At 36.7% G+C, this 24075-nt stretch overlaps 2 protein-coding genes across 3 annotated transcripts; one reads left to right on the forward strand and one right to left on the reverse strand.

The window, feature by feature from the left end:
* Positions 1-2373: 2373 nt before the first annotated feature.
* On the reverse strand, positions 2374-5847 carry LOC109079554 (uncharacterized protein C9orf85 homolog). Its single transcript, XM_042723881.1, has 4 exons — positions 5624-5847; positions 5302-5408; positions 5087-5200; positions 2374-3917 (listed from the first exon to the last, which is right to left on the reverse strand). Exons 1-4 carry the CDS (start codon positions 5723-5725, stop codon positions 3770-3772), a joined length of 471 nt encoding a protein of 156 aa, XP_042579815.1. The 5' UTR covers positions 5726-5847; the 3' UTR covers positions 2374-3769.
* A 1785-nt stretch (positions 5848-7632) lies between these two features.
* On the forward strand, positions 7633-20898 carry LOC109083270 (alpha/beta hydrolase domain-containing protein 17B). 2 transcript variants are annotated; one of them, XM_042723884.1, is made up of 4 exons: positions 7633-7985; positions 9612-10079; positions 18312-18491; positions 19401-20898. In XM_042723884.1, the coding sequence occupies exons 2-4, from the start codon at positions 9613-9615 to the stop codon at positions 19618-19620; spliced, it is 867 nt and encodes a 288-aa protein (XP_042579818.1). In that variant the 5' UTR covers positions 7633-7985; position 9612; the 3' UTR covers positions 19621-20898. The 2 variants fall into 2 exon arrangements, with proteins under 2 accessions (XP_042579818.1, XP_042579817.1); XM_042723883.1 differs by having other exon boundaries at positions 7634-7985; positions 9607-10079.
* Positions 20899-24075: the final 3177 nt, after the last annotated feature.

Below are 24075 nucleotides of genomic sequence, written 5' to 3' on the forward strand. Positions count from 1 at the left end.
ACACTCTCATGGGGCGTGTGGTAGCAGGTGTCCAAGCCCGGAGTATTTTGTCAGAATCATAAGAAACTAAGAAAGTGGGATAAAGGAATACTGAAGCAATAATAACTTATACATAGAACATATCCATCAGTTAATAATTTAGGGCTATAATTAATAACAACTGGTATTAACTGAGATTCTAATTCATTAGGGTTAAGTTATAGCTTAGGTTTTATTTTCTATTTGAATTTATAACAAATAAATTGAACTGAAAGTATTTGTGAAATGTTTTATTTAGCTGTGCTAATTCATAAGAATGAAGGTAGAAGGGCCTGCTGTTTTGTATATTTGTAGAGGCTATGAAAGAGCACATGACAACACCACGGATGAACAATAGTTACCTTAGCTACCTCTTTGAAACGTTTCACATTACACTCTTGCAGTGCAAATGGCCTGTGCAATGTTTTATATTCTGTTGACGTTTGCTGGAGGAATTATTATTGTAAAAGACAATTCTTGTGCAACACTTGAATACACACGACACATGACATTCACGCAATATCAGGACATTGCAGTCTCACCTGACTCCTTCAACAAACATTACAGCAACACAGACAAACACTACATATAGACAAAAATAAAGGGCATTGTAATGAAACAGAGCAAAAATGGTCTGCATTGTCTACTGCACAGAAAAATTGCACTGAAATTACGTTACACATAATTATATTTTGTATACATATCTTAGAACTAACTGCCATTGATGAGTAAAAGAAAGTGAAAATGCCATCAATAGCTGTATTCTATATATAGAAGCTACAGCCATTTATTCAATATAAAGAATACAGCCACTGAAAGCATTTTCACAATAGCATTCTGACACAATAATTTTGATGTGTTTGGTAAAGGAGATGGTAAAGCAGTCAGACATGTGATACAGGTCTCACCTCTTGCTTCATAACTGTTGCTAAATCTCATGACATAAATCCAGGATTAAAGTTACAGTTCCTCAAATCGTTCACAAAACAGTTTATATTAGGTTTTTGTTTTAGCAATCATGTATAGTATTAACTTCTCCAGAAGGGCGTAACAGGCTATTCTTGTTTAAGTTCCTTAAACATCACGAGAGATTTCTCTGGAAATTTTGAAATAGTTGGCTATGAACTCATAGTGTTACTGCGATCACATGATGATTTAACATGTTACTGGACCCTTTTTCATTCAAAAAATGTATTCTGTTATTCTAGACCTGTGATGGTTCTACTTTATATTAATTATCTTTAAATGCACTAATGTACTTTCATTAGAAAAGATTACTTGTTACAAATGTGCTTACTGTGTTAATGTTGTATTGCCAAACCCTTTTGCTGCTATTGATGTGGGATATGTTTAAGGTTAGGGATACGTTTAGTGATATGGGTAGGTTTGTAATTAAGCTGTATTTACTAAAACAATTATATGGATGTATATTTAAAAAAAATAAATAAATACACGTACAAATTATTTTTGAATTTAAATGTTACTACATAGTAGTTAATGCTTAGTTAATATAAAGTGGGTCCCCTGTGTTTTTGCAGCCACTTATATGCAAAGAGGACGTTTCTAACAAAATCTATGTTAAAAAAAAAATTCTGTCACAATTAGCAGAACAGAAAACACGACAGTGAAGGTGTAGATTTAACATTCAGTGTAATTCATTATTTTCTAAACAGACAGCACAACATTTGCTTGTAGGTCATTTATTCAGTGGACGTTTCATCAGTACTTTCTGTTTTTTTTATTTACAAAAAGACTTATGCAACATTTTATTCACACAGTTTCTCAATATGAATCAGTCATTAATAAATAATATGAATGCTATCAAAATGTTTGTGTGATTTTAAAAACAAGACTGTTTTGGCATATGACTGTGTCAGTTCCTGCAAAATCACAGTAACTGAAACAGTCAATCACCACAGGGAACAGGAAAACACCTCTTGTGAGTCTTTCCCAATTAACATCAGGGGAGCAGGTGAGTATATGTCTAGTATCCAGCCAAATTACTCATTTAGCAGATGCTTTTAACAATACAAGCAATCAAAACTAACAAAAGAGCAACAATATGTAAGTGCAAATGACAAGTCTCAGTTAACCTAATGCAGTACACATAGCAAGGTATTTTTTATGACATATATATATATATATATATATATATATATATATATATATATATAACACACACACAAAGACAAACAAGTAGATAGAATAGGAAAAAATGGAAAGCTAGTGTTAGTTTTTTTAAAAAAAGGAAAATAGATAAAAGTAGAATTAAAATAGAATAGAAAGTGATAGAGTTAGAGGGTCAAATAAAGACAGAACAGATGTGTTTTTAGTCATTTCTTGAAGATGGCTAAGGACTCAAATTGGGCAGGTCATTCTACCAGGAGGGAACAGTTAATGAAAAAGTCTGTGAAAGTGATTTTATGCCTCTTTGAGATGGCATAATAATGTGTCGTTCACTTGCAGAACGACACATGCTTCTAAAGGGCACATAACTTTGAAGTAATTAATTTAGGTAAAGGGGTGCAGAGCCAATGGTGGTTTTGTAGCCAAACATCAATGCCTTGAATTTTATGCGAGCAGCTACTGGTAGCCAGTGCAAATTGATAAACAGACTTTTCAGATTTTGGATTAATTGTAGAGGTTTGATAGAAGTGCCTGGAAGATCTGCCAAGAAAGCACTGCAATAGTCCAGCCTGAATAGGACAAGAGCTTGAACAAGGAGTTCTTTCGCATGTTCTAAAAGAAAGGGCCTGATCTTCCTAATGTTGCATAAAGTAAATCTGCAGGACCGGGCAGTTTTAGCAATGTGGTCTGAGTTCTCTAAAAGAGTTCTCTAAAAGAGTTATCTTAAAGAGTTCTCTAAAAGAGTTCTCTAAAAGAGTTGGGTTTCGATTGGGTTTCTTAGGGTTATACAAGGATAGGAGATAAGATGGAATAGGATCAAGCAGACAAGTAGTAGGATGATTGGAAAGGATGAGTTTAGAGACTACTGCCTCAGAGAGTGGAGAGAAGGATGAAAACGAGTGTATGTTTGATGGTAAGATGTGCTTGACAGTTTGTGGTGTGGCAAACTGTGCACTGAGGTTTGTAATTTTTTAATGTAGTCAGCTGTTAGAGTTGATGAAGGAGGACAAAGGAGGGAGGAAAATGTTTTAAAGAGCATGCGAGAGTTCGGCGAATTGTTAATTTTGTTGTGATAGTATGTTCTTTTAGCAGATGAGACATTAGTAGAGAATGAAGAGAGGAGTGATCGATATACTTTAAGGTCAGTAGGATTTTGTGATTTAAAAAAAAGAGAAATTATTGGAGAGTAGCAGTGTCCTCTGGTTTGATCCAGGTCTCTGTTAGGGCCATGAGGTTTAGTCTTGAATGACTAGTAATAGAAGTAATAAAATCTGTTTTGTTTACAGCAGACAGGCAATTCCAGAGACCAATAGAAAAAGAAAGTATCAAGAGATCAAAACGCAATTTCTGCACATCTCCACACAGTAAACAAAACAAGCGTTTCCTTGCAACGATAACTGCGCTAAACATTGAGACAAGAAATAGATACACTTATGATCTGCTTTTAACTTCTGCTGATTGACTGCTTCTCCGACAGAGTTCATCTTTACACTGTGTTTTGCTGGCGTTTGGACACACTTTCCTGTTTATCACAACAAATGGCCAAGCAAGCGCACAACACAGGTACGCGATACAGTACGAGACCAAATGCGATTTCAGCTATCACAGATTCACAAAATCACAGTCAAGAATCACTATCACCATCATCATTGCTAAAGCCCAGGTCATCAAAATCTTCGTCATCATCCTCCTCCTTGTCTTTTTTTTTCTGTCTCTTCCCTTTATTTGGCTGGCTGCTATCCTCTACCTCTTCTTCTTCCTTCTTGTCAAGTCTGAAAAACAAAAAGCATACAGATACATAAAAACTGTCACAGTTAATAGTAATACACCTCAGCATACAGTATATATGTGACCCTGGACCACAAAACCAGAATTGAGATCTACACATCATCTCAAAACTGAATAAATAAGCTTTCCATTGATGTATGGTTTGTTGGGATAGGACAATATTTGGCCGAGATGCAACTATTTGAAAATCTGGAATCTGAGGGTGCAAGAAAAATATAAATACTGAGAAAATCGCCTTTAAAGTTGTCCAAATGAAGTTCTTAGCAATGCATGTTACTAATCGAAAATTAGGTTTGGATATATTTACAGTAGGAAATTTACAAAATATCTTCATGGAACACAATCTTTACTTAATATCCTAATGATTTTTGGCATAAAAGAAAAATCGATTATTTTGACCCATACAATGTTTTTTGGTTATTGCTAAAAATATACCCCAGCGACTTAAGACTGGTTTTTTGGTCCAGGGTAACATATGACAGTTATAAGTTTAATTAATCTTATTAAAGAAGTGTCCCTAATAATGCACAGCTAATAGAATATCAGAGCAGTGAAAGCAGCCTAAATGTAAATATACAATATCTTGAGGCCACAATTAAATTTACCATTATTTTGTATGTCCACAAGATGGCACATGTGCTGCAATGATATACTACCGCTACTACTTTAAGACACTGTTCCATTGTTACAAAAGATGTATATTTCAAGTAGGCTAAACGCTCTTTACTAATCTTTCTATTCATCAAAGAATCCTGAAGAAGTCTCATGGCATTCACAAAAATATTAAGCATCATATTGTGTGTTGTGTAGAATTGTCTTCTACATTGCTAATAAAAAGAATTATTATTAATAATTGAGCATCTATAATAACTGAGCACCAAATCAGCATATCAGAATGATTTTTGAAGGATCATGTAACACTACATACTGAAGTAACGGCTGCTGAAGATTCAGCTTTGTCATTACAGGAAAAAAATACAATATATTAAAACAGAAAACAGTTTGATGCTGTACACCAGTTAAATATTTCAGGGCATGTTTTCAACATCCTCTCATTATGTAAATATATATTTATATTAAAGTAGTGCATTGTTTCTAATTTGCACATATCTGAACAAACATGTTCAATCGGAAGAAGCCTGAATCTACTTACGGAATGACAATCTCTTCCTTCTTCCCACATTTTGCACAAAGCTCCAGCTTTAGTGCACATGGCTTGCATATGATATGATAGGCATCCTTCACTGTTTTCTGAAGACACTTTACACTAGAAGAGGCACAGACACATCATTTCAGAAATGGGTTCATTGTGGAGGAGTATATTTGCCGTTCATCTGTTGCTATGCAGTAAATCCCCCCTCATCTCACCATTTTCGTGGCTGTGTAAGGGGCTTGTATTTGTTGTACTTGACTTTCCACTCCAGCACATCTTTGCAATGCTGGCACAGACCATCATGAGCCTTTGATTTGGCTTTCTGGTGGCGTCATAAGGAAAGAATGCAAACAAATTCACACACACACACACACACACACACACACACACACACACACACACACACACACACACACACACACACACACACACACAAGCAATAAACAGCGTAAAGGATATATAAACTCCGAGACAACAAAACTGACATAAAATGTAAGTCTTATTCTACACGGTTTTAGCAGTTTAGCAGACGCTTACCTTAACTTGTTCGCTTGCTCCGTACTTGTCATTTTTGAAGGCAGTTACATTCTGGTGTTTTTGGCCTCGCGATCGGGAAACATTTCCTGTTTGAGAACTCATTTTAACGCTAAAATATACGTAACATATACACAGTGATAGTTTAACACCTAAATAAGAAACCGCGTGGCTTCTTCTTCTTTTTCTTCTTCTTCTGTTTTTTTGGCGCGTTGCATCCTGTGTGTATATCGCCACCTAGTTTTGCTGTTATGCAGTCATGGTTTATTTATAATCGATTTCTTCCTTGTTTTTGCTTTCCCTATTCTTACACATGTATCCACACAAATATTCCTACTTAAATAATTATTCGATGCTCCATCCCATTCCTTCTCTCTATGATCCACCTGGCGCTGTGTGTTCAGCTCCTCCAGACTAAATCCATGGTCTCCTAAAGATCCAGAATAGAATAGAGCATCCGCATTCTATGCTTAAATCCTTTCACTTAACCCAGTAGTATATATGCATTGAAGGAGTGGATGTCGATCTACCATGACCTTCATAATAAATCAATTATATTATCTCTTGTGTGATTATTAATTGAGTTATTTAACCTCCTAGATTGTTTGATGATTAATCAGTATTTAACATCCTAGATTGTTTGATAATTAAATTAAGTTAGTAGTTGCCAACTATATTAATAAATATAGATTCCATTGTAGCAAGAATGGAATGTGCGACAGAATTCTTTACATGCTGAGATCTATTCTTTTCCTAGTCACAGGGCCATGTCAGGAGGTCAGGGTGATCTCCAATCTACATGAACGACGAGTGATCAAGACAGCTGTGATATTGATGTATCTGCATAATATACATTAAAGAATCCTGCTTTATTCTGTATTTCTACTCTCTAAGATGAGGACTGCATATTGTGTAACGAACCATACTGATAAGATTTTTCCCAGAGCTAGTTAACCTTGAAGTACAGATAAGTGCTCCGGGTGTGTGTATGTGTGTGTGAGAAGACTGTCCTGGAGAAGTTTGTCAGTGGTCGCCATCCTGGTCAGGAATAGGTCTCCAGAGAGCCTGTTACGTCTGACCTATGATCTCTGTCTCCTAAATAATCACTTATTAGAGATATGCTTGAAGTGCTTCCATATGTGGATATGGGTTTAGAACCAATCAGAATCTTGCTAACATGTGTATTGGTGTAATTAGTGAGTATAATTACTGGTGTTTTTAACATGTAAGCAGAGCAGCCTTCGAGCTCCATCGCGAGTAACGAAGTTGATTTCTGCGAATGAAACTGCAAACTATTTTCTTCGGTAAATATTTCTTTAATTGATTGCATCTCTGACTCCTGGTCTTCTTTCAACACCTGGTCCTTGGGTTTTAACTGTAAATTCCCCTACAGTATTTTATTAATATCCTGTATCCTACTGTATCTCTATTAAAATCATATCCTAACAAATATTCCAAATCCTTAATTACCTTGCATTTTTGTTTAAATATGATATTAATTCCTTTCTTTCTTCATCATAACTTGTACAATTATATATTACAGGCTCCAGTTTCTTTCTTCACACAGTTCCCACATAGTCTGATGTATTCCAGTTATGAACAGTGAAGCGTTCAATCCCGAGTGTCCAAGTCTCATCCTAGTTATAATAACCTCTTATTTTGTATTTCTACCACTTATACTTCTTTTAGTATTAACCTTTTTTTTTTTTAGCTGCGTGGCCTTACACGTTAAAGTGGCTATTGACGCAATGCGAAAATAGCAGAAATAAATAGCAATTGGCTAATGCTTTTCAACTTCAAACGAATGATTTGCAACTTAAGAAAACACAGCTAAGGTTAAAAATGTTGAGCTCTTATATTTAATTCTTGGAAGCTCAAGAAATGCATAATTATCTGTTTACAATCAACGACGGTAAAATCATTAATCACACCGTCCGTGTATAGCGAGGACGCGTGTGATTGGTCGAGCATATCTATCCTTTTAATCTGATTGGTCATTAGAACGTTCATCGTTGACGTTGATATCCGGCATTCCACAAGAAAATCAGAAGAAAGCCAGCTTTGGGCACGCGTTGGTGTGAGATGATCTCACTCGTACCGGACGGATTAGATTAGAAATTCTGGTCCATTTAATAACGTCACGCTTATATTAACACCGCCAGCCGTTGATCTCGTTGGATCATGAAACACTGACCACATGTTGACAAGATCGGACGGACCAGAGGCAGCTTTTGAGGGACTCTTGATCTGGCTAAGTGGACTGAGTGATCGGTTAAAGCGAATCTCATATTTGACTCATCTTTAATACAGTGACTTCACCAGATCAAAGCGTTTCTGCCTTCACCAACGTCTCCAGCATCTACAGGTAGAGTAAGGTTTTAATTAGCTAATTAGCTGACCGTGCTAATCAAATACCATGCTTCAGCCTTTTCAATTAAACTGTTACACTCCTTAGAAAATAGAATTAAAATGTTAACTAAGCTTATTTCAGTTAGCAAACACTTTTGATTCAATTGAGGTGAGTGTCGTTCTCTGATACCTTAATAACTAAGTTATGTTATGTAGAATAGATCATGCTGTCAAATTCTTAAATGTTTTATAGATATAGATTTTAAATTATAGATTTTTATAGATTCTATTATAATAAACAAGTCTCTAATATTTATTTGAATGTTTATGTATTTATGTGGACCAAGTGTTTGATTAATACTTTAGTGAGAAAGAATCTTTAATAAAAAAAAAAAAATTAAAAAAACCTTATAGTGAGTGAAATAACCATTTCTTTTTGATTTCCCCCATTCTGATCTTTAATAGACAAAAATATTAACCTTAGCCAAACATTTTGGATGTCGTGTATTATATGAAATATTGTAAGGATGCTTTTTAGCTTTTGCTTTTCCTTCAGTGTGATGAAGTCCAAAACACCCAAACAACAAGATGGTTTCCTGCTTAATAAAACTGAGGGTGGGGATTTGATTATCATGGGTCAGATCTGGGTCATATTCACATTGTTTTTTTTTCTCTCTGCTAGTTGAATTAAGGTGAAGTGTTTTCCAGACCATTTTTTGGGGGATATTTGGAAGCAGCAATGTGGATTACTGATACGTTTTCCAGATTTGTAAAACACTGGATATTTCTAAGTCTTCTTCTCAGAAACCAAAACATGAGGGTGATTTCAGCTGTCATGACTCAAAGATAAAGTGATCTGATCAATGATAGCACACACGTCAAGGCTATCCTAAGGGTGAAGTCTGAGAGTCATTATTAATGACATCAGATTAGCACTAAGATAGAAACTATTGCCTGCGCTGCAGAACTGGAGTGAATATTGAACATTTTTGTTGATGAAATCTGTTTAGTTTCACCTTAGATGCTGTTTCGATTTGTATTTCATATCCTAACAAAATGCACATTTAAAATTGAGTTATTTGAAAAGAAATGGTGTAAACAATTCAAGGACATATGTAACCATTGTATTGGACCACTAGATATTACTGTCTAGTTCAGTGGAGAATAACTAATAGGTCTAATCTTTAAGTAAACTATTATAGTCTTCTTTGGGTAAATATTGTTTGCATGGTGAGTGTGCTTACTGAGATGATAAAGGTGATATGTGTAATTTAGTTAAGTTTATATTCTTCCTCCTATCTCCTCTTACTATGCAGATTACACTCTTGATGCTTCACCTTTAAAAATGTAGTTTGCCCAAAAATGGAAATTAATTTTCATTTACTCCTTTGTCATCAAGCTGTATGATAATCATAATTCTGTGGAACACGTTTTATGCTTTAGTTGTTAGTAAAAACATTGAAAATCAGAGCGGTTCCTTAGAATAAAGTCATACAGGTTTGAAATGACACAAGGGTGAGTAATTGGCAGAATTTCAATTTTTGAACTGTCCTTTTAAGACGCATCTGTTTTGTTTGTATTGTACTATGTGTTTCCACCCCTCTCATTTTCCAATCTGCTGTGTTCTTCTTCTCAAGTGAAGGATGAATCACCTGTCTTTGAGTGAGCTATGTTGCCTTTTCTGCTGTCCACCGTGCCCGAGCAGAATAGCGTCCAAGCTGGCCTTCCTTCCACCGGAGCCCACTTACACCATGATGTGCGATGAAAGCGGCAGCCACTGGACTCTCCATCTTTCTGAGCGTGCAGATTGGCAGTACTCTGCCCGGGAGAAGGACGCCATTGAGTGCTTCATGACCCGGACATCTAGAGGGAACCGAATCGCTTGTATGTTTGTGCGATGTTCTCCAAACGCTCGCTACACCTTGTTGTTTTCCCACGGTAACGCTGTAGACTTGGGTCAGATGAGTAGCTTCTACATCGGCCTTGGCTCCCGCATCAACTGTAACGTGTTCTCCTATGACTACTCGGGTTACGGGGCAAGCTCAGGGAAGCCTTCGGAGAAGAATTTGTATGCTGATGTGGATGCTGCATGGCACGCACTACGAACAAGGTGAGTTAGTGCATGACATTTTCATCTAAAATAACATTGGCCTCTGTCCACACTTCCTAAGAGTGATTCTGTTCGGTATTTAGATTTTTTTTTTATATATATTTGTAAATATTTTTACAATTCAAAATAAATGTTCTAATTTAATATTTCAAAAAAAAAAAAAAAAAGTTCCTGCTGAATTTTCAGCAGCCATTACTCCAGTCTTCAGTATCATATGATCCTTCAGAAATTCTAATATGCTTAGTTAGTGCTCAAGAAATTTTTCTTATTATAAATGTTAAAACACTTTTGCTGGTTTTTATGGAAACCATGATACTTTTTTCAGGATTTTTCAGGATGAATGAAAAGTTTAAAAAGAACACCAATTATTTGAAGTTGAATTTTCTTTGTAACAAATGTTTTTTACTGTCACTCGTGATCAGTTTAATGCATCCTTCCTGAATAACTCAGTATGTTTAGCTCTTATTGTTTTTATATTTTTAACTCTGTGCTTTTTTGCTGCTAGACAGCTGTGTGCTAAAGATAACCAATTCTTAAAGCACTTGTTCCATGTCTCGCATTGTTTTTTAAGCATATTGTTTTTAAGATGCTGTGTTAAGTTAAATATAGTTCAGCTTTTAAAAACTTACATTGACAGACTGTGTTCTGTTCCGTTGCATACCGTCTAGCTGTGTTTGAACACAAGAACGTGCTCCTTAGGGGTTGGTTCTCACAGAACGCACTTTTATGTTCCACTGTATGTTTTTTAGTTGTTTGTCTATGTAAAGATGTTCTTCATGGGCATCTTTGAGAGCAGCGCCACGTCTCGCTGCTTTTTTCAATGAAGGTTGACTTTTTAAAACGCTTCTCGAGATCCTGTGTTCTTTTCCTTACTCGGGTCTGCATCTTTTTAAGCGCAAGAAAATATTTTGTGTAAATTACACTTTGAAACATGTCAAGTGAACCTAAAACTATCTGAAATATACTGCAAATCACCAACTAGTCGGTTTTGAAAATGTATAGTTTTCACATCCCATATACTACCCATCCGTTTTTCTATGGATCTGTGAAATAGATTAGTATGCTTCTGGTCTAGTCAGTGTTTCGGTTTGGTTTTCGGGGCAGGCCTCAAATGTTTTTGTATGGTCTCTGGTATCTGATGTGTCTTTGTCCTTGTGGATCCCAAGGGCTTGGGGGATATATTTGATATTGCCTCCTAGACCCCATCCCCCATCCAAATGTCCTGTGCATCTTTTAAATGCTTATGAAAAATGTGCCTCTGAGAAAGTCAAGATTCATGTTTTGATTCAGACTGCGGTTGTTTAGATTTCTGAAGTGTGCAGCAAAGGAAAGTTTCATTTCCTCGTAGTTAACAGAAGCACACATACTTGGACTGAAATGTTTTTTTTTTTTCCAGTGTCAGCTGGGTATTTGACTCTGTGGACATAGAGAGCCTATCTCAAGGCCATTCACTTTATCATGTGCCCCAAATTCTTATGTCTTTCTATGTATGCGTGTCTTTTGTGGTTGCTGGTCATGAGAACTTAGTTCCGTTAATCGTGTGCACTTCGATGTAGCAGCATCCTCGTTCATGCAAGAGAGAAAAACCTACAAAGAAGCTTTGTGCTTGTAACCACTTTAATGTTTTGGGTACATTTGTGAATCAGCCACGTGCCTGTGCTGCTGCTGCACCCGTATATGTGTGCCTTCATGCATGTGGTGTCAGAAAGCACAGCTGATGCTCTTGAACACAGTCCAAGCTGTTTGACAAGTCATATCCCGGGGGGTTGGGTTGTACCTCATGAAGCAGTCCCACGCTGTTCTTCTGGTCACTTTTAATGTTCCCACGCATTGCCATATCAAGCTGGATCATCCCACTCAAGCACATGATTCAGATTAACTTGTAGATAAACCAGTCTGACTGCCACTCTGAAGAATTTAACTTTTACTGTTTTCACTTCTAATCCTTTGTGTGGTTACGTATGTTTGTGTGAGGTGTTCAGCGTGTTTTGAGAGAGGAGTAGGAGTAAGTAGGCCAGTCCGTCCAAATCTTCTGTGTATCCTGCTGGGATTTTTTTATTTTTATTCATTAAAACACATTTTTTGTCCTTTTCAAGAAAAAGCTTGATAGTCCCCCAGTTGTATGCTTTCTCCACCATTTCTGGAGGATAATTGGCATTTCAATCTCATTCTGTCAGAGATGGCCAGCATGCCTGCTTTTTTGTATTAAAGGGGTCATATGATTTCAAGTTTTCCTTTCTCTTTGGAGTGTTACAAGCTATTTGTGAATAGATAAGATCCGTAAAGTTGCAAAGACTAAAGTCTCAAACCCAAAGAGATATTCTTTATAAAAGTTAAGACTCATCCACGCCTTCCTAAAACGCCTTGTTTAAACACGCCCCCACATGTCTACGTCACTGTGTGGGAAGATTTGCATAACACCGCCCAAATGTTCACGCAAAGAAAGAAGGCTTAACTTTGATTCACACTGTAGTATTGTTGCTGTCGCCATGTCGTGGAAATGCTGTGTGTTTCGTTGTGAAAACGAAACTACTTTGTTTGGTCTTCCAAACGAGGACACAACTAGAAATCAGTGGTTAAGTTTTGCAGCGCATTTTACAGACGACGGTTTCCTGATCCTGGGAGAGTAGCCTATAATGCCGTCTACACACAAAGGCTGTTTCTATAAAGAATTTGCTACTGACAATTCAAATGCGAGTTTTGAGCAGTGTAGAGTTAACCTTAAACTGCATAAACACATTGCATTACACCAAATACACAAAATGTTGTTCTTTTTAGCAACGTCATATGACCCCTTTAAATTATGCTCAAATAGAAGATTGCAGGATCTTGAGAATCCAGATGAAAGGAGGAAAAAAATGCTTTTATAGCTAACCTATGAAATATCTTAACAATCAAATATGATACCATGTCTCCAAACCTCTTAATTGATACTTAGCAGTGGTGTGAAAGAATTTATTTAAAAACAAAAAAAAAGTAAAATGAATGCTGCAGTATAGCATTTTTACAGGCACACATTTCTGTTTGATTTTTGTGAGGGCTTTGGGTTTTCATATGGTCTTCAGGTTTTGGTGGATTGAACATCACTATAAATGCACACATAAAGAGCACCTGCCTTTAGATGTCTGTTGAATACATTTGCCTTGGAAATTCTCTATCTGATCTCAATAGACAAGAGTGCTTATCAGACCATGCTGAATGACAAAATTCGTTTTTTTGCTCTTCCCTTTGTTGAGTGGCCAGTGATATATGATTTGCAATCACAAAAAGCAGCTCTTACGTTGAGTACAATGATCACAGTTTTGATTGTCCCATGTCTGTTTACTTCAAGACCTGACCCCTCTGCCTGTGACTATTTTATGGTGATGTACGACTAACTGTATGATTATTCTGCTACTTTATAAATAAATTAACATTAAATATTAATTGGACTCATGTGAGAAGAAACTCATAGACCGTACAGCAGGTGTGCCCAATCCTGGAGATCTACCTTACTGAAAAAAAGTTTAGCTCCAACCCCGATCAAACGCATCTCAGCCATTTATTAAGATCTCCAGGAGGACTTAATAATTACACACAGGTGTGTTGGAGCAGGGCTGGAACTGAACTCTTCCAGTAGGTAGATCTTGGAACCGGATTGGGCATCCATCCCTACTGTACAGTACAGAAAATTAGTTGTCACAATGATCAGTTACAGCTTAGGGGACATTTATTTGACTGAGACTTTGTGAATATTGTTCTTCTTATTAGTGTTTTTTTTATCTATCTAATCTATTATTTTTGCCCCTTGACCTGGTTAATAATTTTTAACAAAACATTCTGGCTGATGAAAATAAACCAACAAGTGTTCAGTGTTCAGTAAGCATAGTATGTCATTCCAACGTGTTTTAAAGGTCAAAACACAGATCTTTTCTTTCATATTGTGATGTCATAAGTCGCAACACAATGGAAACAAGTCGCAAAACAACAGAAACAAGCCGTAACACAACAAAATTAGCTCAAACCAATGGAAATAAGCCACAACACAATGAAATTAGCTCAACGCAACGGAAACAAGATGCAACACAACAGAAACAAGCCGTAACACAACAAAATTAGCTCAACACAATGGAAATAAGCCACAACACAATGAAATTAGCTCAACGCAACGGAAACAAGATGCAACACAACGAGAAACAGATCTTTTCTTTCATATTGTGATGTACATTTACATATATTTGATTATTGAAAAAGGAAAAAATATCAGAGGGCATGTTATGTTGGCCCACAACACAATGAAATTAGCTCCACGTAACGGAAACAAGCCGCATCACCATGAAATTAGCTCAACACAACAGAAACAAGCCATAACACAATGAAATTAGCTCAACGCAACGGAAACAAGATGCAACACAACGGAAACAAGCCGCAACACAACGAAATTAGCAAAACACAATGGAAACAAACCACAACACAACAGAATTAGCTCAACACAACAGAAACAAGCCGCAACATGATGAAATCCTATGCGTTATGTTGTGGCGATTTCGTTGTGTTGTGCACCACTGGGCCACCGTAGGACGTGGTTCTATCCATCAGTTGTTGAATGGATTTTGAAGTGTGGGCATTGCACGCAAGCTTGCAGTAAATTTTGGAGGAGCTAAATGATTGGAGATTTCCCGGAATACATCTCCAGAAAGAAGTCAGGAAGATGAGGTATATGACATTTTAATTGAAAGATTATAAAGTAAAAAAAACCCCTCAAACTCATGTGTGAATCACAATAAATCTAAAACGTGCATTTTCAAAATTGTAAAAACAATTAAATATTAAATTCCATTACACTTTTTAGAGAATTTACTCTATTGGCTGATAACCAATATGGTACCAATACATTGTAAACTCATAGTAATTTCCCAGTCAAGCTTCTTGCTTTTGTAGGTCCTCAGTCAGTGTAGTCCCTGCTACAGGGAAAATGCCATTCCAAACCACACTTATCAAGATCAGGATGGTTTGTACTGTGTTATGTCAGTGTAGCACAGCCACACCTTTCTGTCTGCTGAGTCAGGTGAGTCCATGTTGAAACATCTGACGCACACACACACACACACGCACAGATCTGTTAAGCATTTACAAGAAAAAGGATGGCACAGGGAACTCCATTGCAATGTTTTGGCGCCGCCTGAATGACTTTACTTGGGCCAGGTTCATATCCTCGGATTTCTGTCCGGATACGACCGTCTGTTATCACAGCTAGCCACTGCAGTAAGCTAGTTTGTGTGCATTTCCGTATAGGTATTTGCAACCAGACTTGGTAGTATACGTGAACTTCTACCAAACAGATCCATATAGTTTTGTCTGCAAAACGAAGGTGACGTGTATTATCTTCCACATCCAAAAGTCCGGTTGAAGGAAGAAGCAAAGGAAATGGCTTTTGTCTTCCTCCTCCAAAAACGATGACTTTGATGTCATAAAGGAAAGGCCACGGAAGCCAGCAGTAGCAGCTGTACTGAATGAGACCCCTGTGCCCCCCTTCCTCCTGAAGTAACATAATGACCATTTTGCTTGTGAGTATTTTTGAGCTGAGCTTAGTCAAGAAGCCTGCGAGAATTCGCTGTCAGTCTTTCACGGAGCACAGCTCCCTCTGAGAGGTGAGGGGGGAGGTGCCAGCAGCCAGTTCTCCAAGTCAAATATTGATTGGTTGCCTAGCAACTGATTCCCAGTGAGCCCTGGAAAGACAGGCCCCCCATTGTAGTCATTGCAACATTGTCTACCCAGGAAGTAAAAATGACTTCCTGATGCTGTCACACAGCAGGTTTTTTATCACTTTAGAGTTGCTGTCAGCCAGCTGCGTTATTAACGTGTTAAAGGTGATTTGCTACATGTTAATTTTTTTTTTATCAGCGCAGTAGTCATTTTATGATTTGTTGCCATGGGGATAAATAGTCTTGATTTGATTCCCTTATCTTTATAGCCTACGTACTGAAATGGCAGCTTGAAATGAATTAAAAAAAAATTGTGACGGGAGAAACTATTCGTTAGGTTTTTGATGAGGCCCTACTAACCCCTTCTAACACTGACTGAATGAAAAGTCATTCCACAGAACATCAGAGTTCTGCTGAATCTGAAAGCACGTGACCCTATTTGATCCCTGAAGATTTACTTTAAAGGAAAAGTTAGGACTTTTTCGGTCATTACTGACTCAACAGTTTGTAATTACTATGCCCGACAAGCCCTGAAAAAAAAGAGTAAAAAACAATACTATTATAAATGTATCTTCTGAAGTCATACAATAGGTTTGTGTGAGGAACAGTCCAAATTAAAAGGTGTGTGTGTGTACACTTGTAGTAAATGTACCAAATGTACCGAACTAAAAAGGTAAATTATATATTTAGTTCTGGTTTACTTGGCAGTCATCCATTCATTTTTAACACCAAATCTAAAGATGCAAAACAAAAGGCGTAAGGCAAAGTTAAACTGGTTCAGAGCAATCGCACCAGAGTTAATTTTTAATCCAAACCAAACCTGTCATCTGTAAATGCATCCTAAGGCATCGTTCACTGGTGGTCTAACTCTCCCAAAGCTCATGTCTAACCCCTGTGCAAAATTCCAGAGCAGGTTGAATTTTGGTCTTTTCCTCACCTGATTAGTTTTATGGCTTCAGAAGGCTTAAAAATAATGCTATAGAACTTAATTAATTAATTTTAATTTATTTGATTTAAACTTGATTTATTTAAGCTGGATCACTATTAACTGCCAAAGCCAAGAGCTCTTCTGAAATTTGTCTTGTTCAATGAAAAATATGTCAGGCTGTCATCTTTTTTCTCCTATCCTTGAACATCCATTCTGCCGTTCTCCAGAACACATTCCAGCTTCTCTCACATGACCTCATGGAGTAATGTAGAATCATGTGATTTTATTTTTCCCATCCCTGAGAACAAAATTGATGACTGTATTGGTCTCAAAGGCTCACTGTGTGGATGAACTGTAATTTATAATGTTACATGTGAGGTCTGCTTGTGCGCAGAAGTAAATATTTATATTGGTTTTGATCACACAGTTCCAATTTTCAGTTTGAACTTCAAGCCTGTTCTGTGACCTTTTGTTTGCCACCAAGGCACCAGTCAAGTGTGCGCTAGCTAGAGAACTGAAAGCAACATTCTTAGCGCATCACAATGCTGTGTATTTCATATTTGTATAATGTGTTTCTATAGGATTATCAGTATATGTCCTACTTTTAGTGCAGTCAGCTGAATAAGTGATCATGCGCTTGAATTAAGCATAGAATGCGTACACAGCACTCCCTAGGATTACCAGCGTTCTGTTAGATAGTCATGTTGTCATTTGCTGATTTAAGTACAAATGTTCCTGCTAGTATCACTGTACAAGAGAAATGAAACTGAGAAACTTCGTTTCTTGCATCTTACTGGATTCCTTGAAAGCAACTGCGCTTATTATATTTTAATACAGACAGTAATCAGGTCATCACTGTTATGCGGTGAACTAAAATGCTTCTGTCATTAAGTTCATTATTCTTTAGTCACTGCTATGAATGCATATTTTATATATAAAAATTGCATTCATTTGTTAAAAATTGTATTTATTTACATTTTCTTAATGCACACACACACACACACACACACACACACACATATATATATATACACACATTTTATTTCATTTATATTATAATTTTTATACAGTATATAAAATAATTCACTTGTAGCATAATTGGTTTTAAAAAATGTATTAGACATCATGTGAAAACAATTTTCTACAGAAAATCAACTAGAATTTTTCTTGAATCTGTATTGTCTAAAAATACATGAGAATTTTCTTTTTTTCCCCTTTTTTTTTAAGGTGAACTTCCCCTTTAAGCAATCACTTGATGAAATGTAATGAAATAGAGACTGTTGAGACTGCGAGCAGCTTGACTCGCAGGAAAGGTTTGATTAATGACTCCCTGTTCTAGTATCAGCTATTAAATTTTGGCTCACGCCTGTGCTTTTTGTAAAAGCAATAACACTTAAGTTGGGCATGTCAGTTAAGGTTACATAATGTATATAAACAGTGTTTCAAAAGATTCAGTGATTCACGTGAACACCCAACACAAAGGCCTCTTCCCAGTTTGTCTGGTTCTGAAAGTCGGTTAAACCACCTGTACCTTTGATTCATGATAATTGTGTTCTGATCGCAGCATCATCAGAGAGTGTAGGTGTGTATGAACTCATCAGTTTGAATGTGGTGTTCTAGGTACGGGATCAGGCCAGAGAATGTGATCATATATGGCCAGAGCATTGGTACAGTCCCTTCGGTGGATCTGGCCTCTCGGTACGAGAGCGCTGCCGTCATCCTCCACTCCCCTCTGACCTCAGGCATGCGGGTGGCTTTTCCTGACACCAAGAAGACGTACTGCTTCGACGCATTCCCCAAGTGAGTCTCTGTTATTTTTTACTTTAGACTTGCCTGCTTTTCCTTTTTTCTCATGTTTACAACAGTCACATTTTTCCCTAATTTGTGTAGTACCTCATACCAATTAGACACATACTGTTTATTTACACATGTTTTGCTTTGAGCAGCCATGTTGTGAAGAAGGCGCCTGGTTCATCTGTTTTCTGCCCCATAGACATTGTTGTTATCGTGTGCCCTCTAGTGACAAATATTTTCCAACAAGTAGTTCAGTGTTGGTTTATTTTATACATGCACTACCATAAAGGAAATACTTTGATTCAACAATATGCATTAAAAAGTGATAAAATCAAAAGTAACAAAGACTTTTATATTATTATATTACTTTTTATATTGTTATTATTATTGTAAAATATACTAAAATAGAAAAAAATTAGTTAAATAATAGTTTTACAGTATTATTATTTTACTGTGTTTTCAGTCTACAACAATAATTTGAAAGACCTCAAACTTTTGAACTGTACTGTTTTATTTTTTTATTTTTCAGACTGCTGTAAATCTACAGTGCATTTTAAAAGCAGATATCTGCAATTAGTACAATGAAATAATTTTATAATTATTTGAAATGAGCTCAAATATTTTTACCAATGTGTGTTGACCAGCCGGTAAGTCAGGAACAAATTTCAGATAGATACTTGTCTTTTAAAAAAAACAAACAGTGTGCATTTAAGTTTTTGTTGTTGTCGTTGTTTTATTTTGTCTTCAATTGAAAAAAAGTGATACAGCTGAAAAAAATTACTGGATATCCAAAAAAGCACTTTCATACCTCAAAATCTCTTTTTTTCGTTACTCTTTGTCTCATGTAGAAATTACTTTACACTGTACTAAAGAACACTAATAATTTGTTTATCTATTTTTTATTTTTTCCCTCAGCATTGATAAAATCTCTAAAGTCACCTCTCCGGTGCTGGTGATCCATGGTACGGAGGACGAGGTGATTGATTTTTCCCATGGACTGGCCCTTTACGAGCGCTGCCAACGGCCCGTGGAGCCGCTGTGGGTGGAGGGTGCGGGACACAATGACGTAGAGCTGTATGGACAGTACCTGGAGCGCTTGAAACAGTTTGTGGCTCACGAACTTGTAAACTTATAGATGGACCTCAAGATCAGGACTCACCATACTTGATGAACATGCCCCTGGTGCCCAGCAGGTGACTGTGAACATGACAACGGTTTTCTCACCTGTGCTTTTACTGCCTTTCTTTGGGGTGTGTTTGTGTAACTGTACTTCTACCGGTGTGAGCGGAGGAGTCGGATGTTTCGGTTACTAAAGAATCAAGCCCATCCATAAATCCAGGTTTTGTTTTGCTGTCTGCATGTAATCATGTACACAATAGAGTACTGTACACATGCAGCATTCTGACACAAATAATTAATTGCCATACAGGTGATGCCAAATAATATATTAAACTCTGATACATTACTTTGTATGTACATGTTTCTAAAACATAGCTGCAATGTGTTCAATTTATATGAAGTTTCAGTATGTTTTTTTTTTTTTTTTTTTTTTTTCTCCATGTACTCGCACTTGTCTGTGTTTTGCCCTTAAGTGTATTCGCTGTCCTAGACCTTTAAAACAATGCTGGACAATATGACAGTAATATCTGTTTTAACTTTCAAATAAACAAATAAAGAGACACGTGTGTGGCTTACAATAGCCCAAAGCAACACACACCTGCCCAAACAGCATTAGTGATATTAGTAACAATCCAGTTATCTACTTTTGCACTTTTTTTAATGGAAATAATCCATTAGACCTCTTGGTTACACACACTGAACTTAACACTTGATTCTGTTTGGAGTCATTGATTTGACTTTTATTCAAATGTACACAACTTTTATAGTTGTTGTTTTGCGCCATGATAAGGCTGTTACTTTGGACACTGCTGCTGAATTTAGGCAGTGACATTACGTTTCTCTTTAGAGAAGCACTGGACGCGGTGATAAGAGTTTGGAAGGATGTGATTTAATGTCTGTACATGGAAATTGAACAATGCTCTAAAGTAGATCTTATTCTCAAATGTAAAAGAGGACTGTAACCCTGTTCCACTTTGTAAATAACCTTCGTTTTTTTTAATTTTCTGAATGACTGTACTATAAAACTAGTGATAATGTTATTACCAATGTAAATTGATTTATTATTATATTATGTATGGCACAGAATTGATTTCAACTGGTCAGACTGAAGCACCAACTGACATGCTTCAATTTTTCCAGACGTGTTGTTTTTCTGTTTTTGTAAGCACCAGTTGTAAAAGAAAATTGCTATACTGTATGTAATTATGATCTTGAATAGTTATAATACAAAATTGGAAGTAAACATGTATTTCAGAGACTAAAGAGCTAAAAGAAATAAAATCAAGTTGTGGTAGTATTGAGTAGTTGTTATGTGTGCTGATCTGCAACATGTTGCTGATAGCTTTAGTATTTTAAAGCGACCTCTTGTGGTGACAAATCAGCTACATTTTCTTTTAGAAAAAGACGACCAACTAAATTCACAGTCGTATCTCTTTAGTAACCATTGTGGTTTCCATTAGGATTATAAGGGCATAGTCAGACCTTAAGTGAAGATGGAATTTATAATAAATTTATAATAAAGCTCTTTATCTTACTAAATTGCAAACAGAACTAGAGCTATATTTTGTCTCATCTTTCTGAGAGGCATGCATTTAATTAACTCAACAGCTAAAGTGAATTGCTTTTAACAATGATCCTAACCTCTCATATGTATTCACTTTTCAAGACCATTTTACTAGCCCAGAGGTCATCCGCACCTCTTGGGTTCAGTGACCTTTGAAGCCCAGGGCCTTGAACATGGAAGTTAAGAACACATGTGACCCCATTCTTTTTAGGGTGAGTCAACAAGGTACTTAAATGGGTTCAAAGGATGAGGACCGAAAACAGGACAAGACATTAAAGATGTTTCTATATAGAGACTTATTATAAAATACTATTGTTTTATTTATTAGACATTGATGTTTCTTACAATATGTCACCAAATAATTTAAAATAAATAATCTCGTTTAATTGTTATGGTGTTATGATGAGAATTGGGCTTCATATTGTCATCATGTAGTAAAAACCATTTCCTTCTCTCTTTATGAATGTTAATTCATAAACCAGTACAGAATCCAACAACGTTAGATGTTTTTTTTATAACCTCCCCAGCCTGCGTGAAATGTGCACACCATATGATTCCTATTGGGCTGCAGCGATGCTCACTCATAAGTTTTCTATGAAGCAGTGCATCGTGGCTCAGGAAGACGAATCCTCCATTGAGCCTCATTTAACATCTCAGGACGAGTTAAATCGTGTCCGAGACACTTGTACAATAAAAAGTGAAATATTTCAATGTTTTAAATTCAAAGATTTGGTCAGTTCTTGCCAGCGTTGAGAAAAGAAGCAAGGGAAGAATGATTCATTTCTCCGAATCGATTCTTTCGAACAGTTAATTTTTTAAAAGAACTGAATGATTCCGTGATTCCTTACGTCAGAACGTGATTACGTAATAACGTGGTCTCTGAATTCTTAGCATGGCATAGTACTTGCTCTATGCTCTGGAGATGTGGTTGTTAATTGGGGGTTTGTGGTGTGTGTAGCGGTCATTGATGCCCCTCCTACAGGCCATGGCCCCAAAAAAATATCCCTTTTAGTTATTATTTTAATATTAAATGTTCAAACTGTAACTTAAATAAAATAAAATAAAAAGAATGGGGAAAATGCATAATTTTGGTTGTTCATGGCACGTTACTAGGCTTCGTCATGGTGAATGCTTATTGGTCGCCGAGTAAACTTGTTACATTTGATTTGCAGCACGCGCGCAAAATCCATTTCAAGTTGAAGAACAGTTTGTCCGTCTATATTATAGACAGTTGTTAGCAGCTAATTTAAAAAAAATTTCTAAAAAAAAAAAAAAATGGATTTACGAAAATGGTTTAGACCTCCGCAGACTCGTCAATCAGCAGACTTAGATACTCCGGCCACGACCACCAGTACCACGGTCTATGAGAGCCGAGCTGGCGCTTCTTCTGCAAATGCTAGCTCCGGACAACCGCCAAAAGATTTAATACGCAGACATTTGTGTGATGATGTCCAACTCGTTTTATGAAGAAAAAAGCCTTAAGTTTTCAGAAACATCGATACGAAAAAACTGATGGGGACATTTTTTTGCCGGTTTTTCAAAGCTTCAAACTGATTCAGTGTTTTATTTTTGTCGTCGTAATTTGTTAATTATTTAAGTATAAAAAATAAATTGCTATTTATTGTAGGCCTATTTTATGTTTTTTATTTAGCCTATATTATATTTATATTATTATTTTCTGTCCTGTTCTGTTGTTTAGGCTACAAACATTAGCCGCAATTCCTCGCGCGTTTTCCCAAAAATGTAGGCTACATGAACTCGTAGAACTCGAGAATAGGCTACGTGCTACTTGAGTCGCTGTCCATTCGCAAAGTGCTGAACTAGGCTATACTAACCTTATATGGAATCGTATTCTGAACGCTTTAACTAACAATCGTCATCTGTTGTGTATTAGGAATCAAGACAGGTAAAAAAAAAAAAAAAAAAAAAAAAAATATTTAATGACATTCTTGTAATAATAAAAAAACTCCATAGTCACGGGAAGAAGGAGGCGGGAACCGGCGAACATTCAAATAAAACTTTAATAACCAAATAAAGATAAAACAGCGCGACAGCCCCTCACGGTCGACTGCCACGCACAAACAAAAACCAAACACAAAATAAAGCACAGGCCTGGTCCTCTCTCGTCCTTCACTGTCGTCGCTCCTCTTTTGTATCCTCCCAATCTTCTCCGTGGGACTCCAGACCGGTGAGTGGAGCAGGTACCGCTCATTTCCCAATCACTCCACCGGCTTCGCTCCGTTCCCACGGCTCTCGGCCCCGCCCCACTCGTCACAATTCTATATAGATAGATCATTGGAGCTAACATTCTAGGGTAGAATGTCATTCTATAGATCATTGGAGCTAACTGACTCTTGCCTTATCCGGTCGGCAAAACAACAAATTTCAGCGCTGTCTTCTGTTCCTCTTTTAGATAAAACCCAAGTCTAAATCGTTCATTGTCATTCTATATAGATCTTTCAGATTTAGGTCTGGATTTCCATGCTACTATGATGTTGCCAATGCGTCAAAAAATATTTATCAAACGACAGTGCCCCCCCGCCGATGATCCAATGCCCCTCCAGTAGATCTGCTCTGACGCCGACTCTGCTTGCTCTAAAGCAGCCAAAAAATATAGACAGACATATATTGCTATTTATTATGGGTTTTTCGATTATGAGCCAGATTCAAATTATAATGTATATTTACATGAACAATATTAAACTTATTTTACATTTCTCAGCATGCTGTTATTTACTAATACCAACTGTTCCGATAAATATTACTACATTACCCCCATCAATCTTCTTTTCTTTGCTCACTTCTCGGTTTCATTGTGCATCCAAGCTGAATCAGTTCACGTCCAGATTGTCACTCGGTTCATTTAAAAGATTCGACTCACAAGAACGATTCGTTCACGAATTGGAA

Source organism: Cyprinus carpio, chromosome B5, assembly GCF_018340385.1.
Source record: "Cyprinus carpio isolate SPL01 chromosome B5, ASM1834038v1, whole genome shotgun sequence".
NCBI lineage: Eukaryota > Metazoa > Chordata > Actinopteri > Cypriniformes > Cyprinidae > Cyprinus > Cyprinus carpio.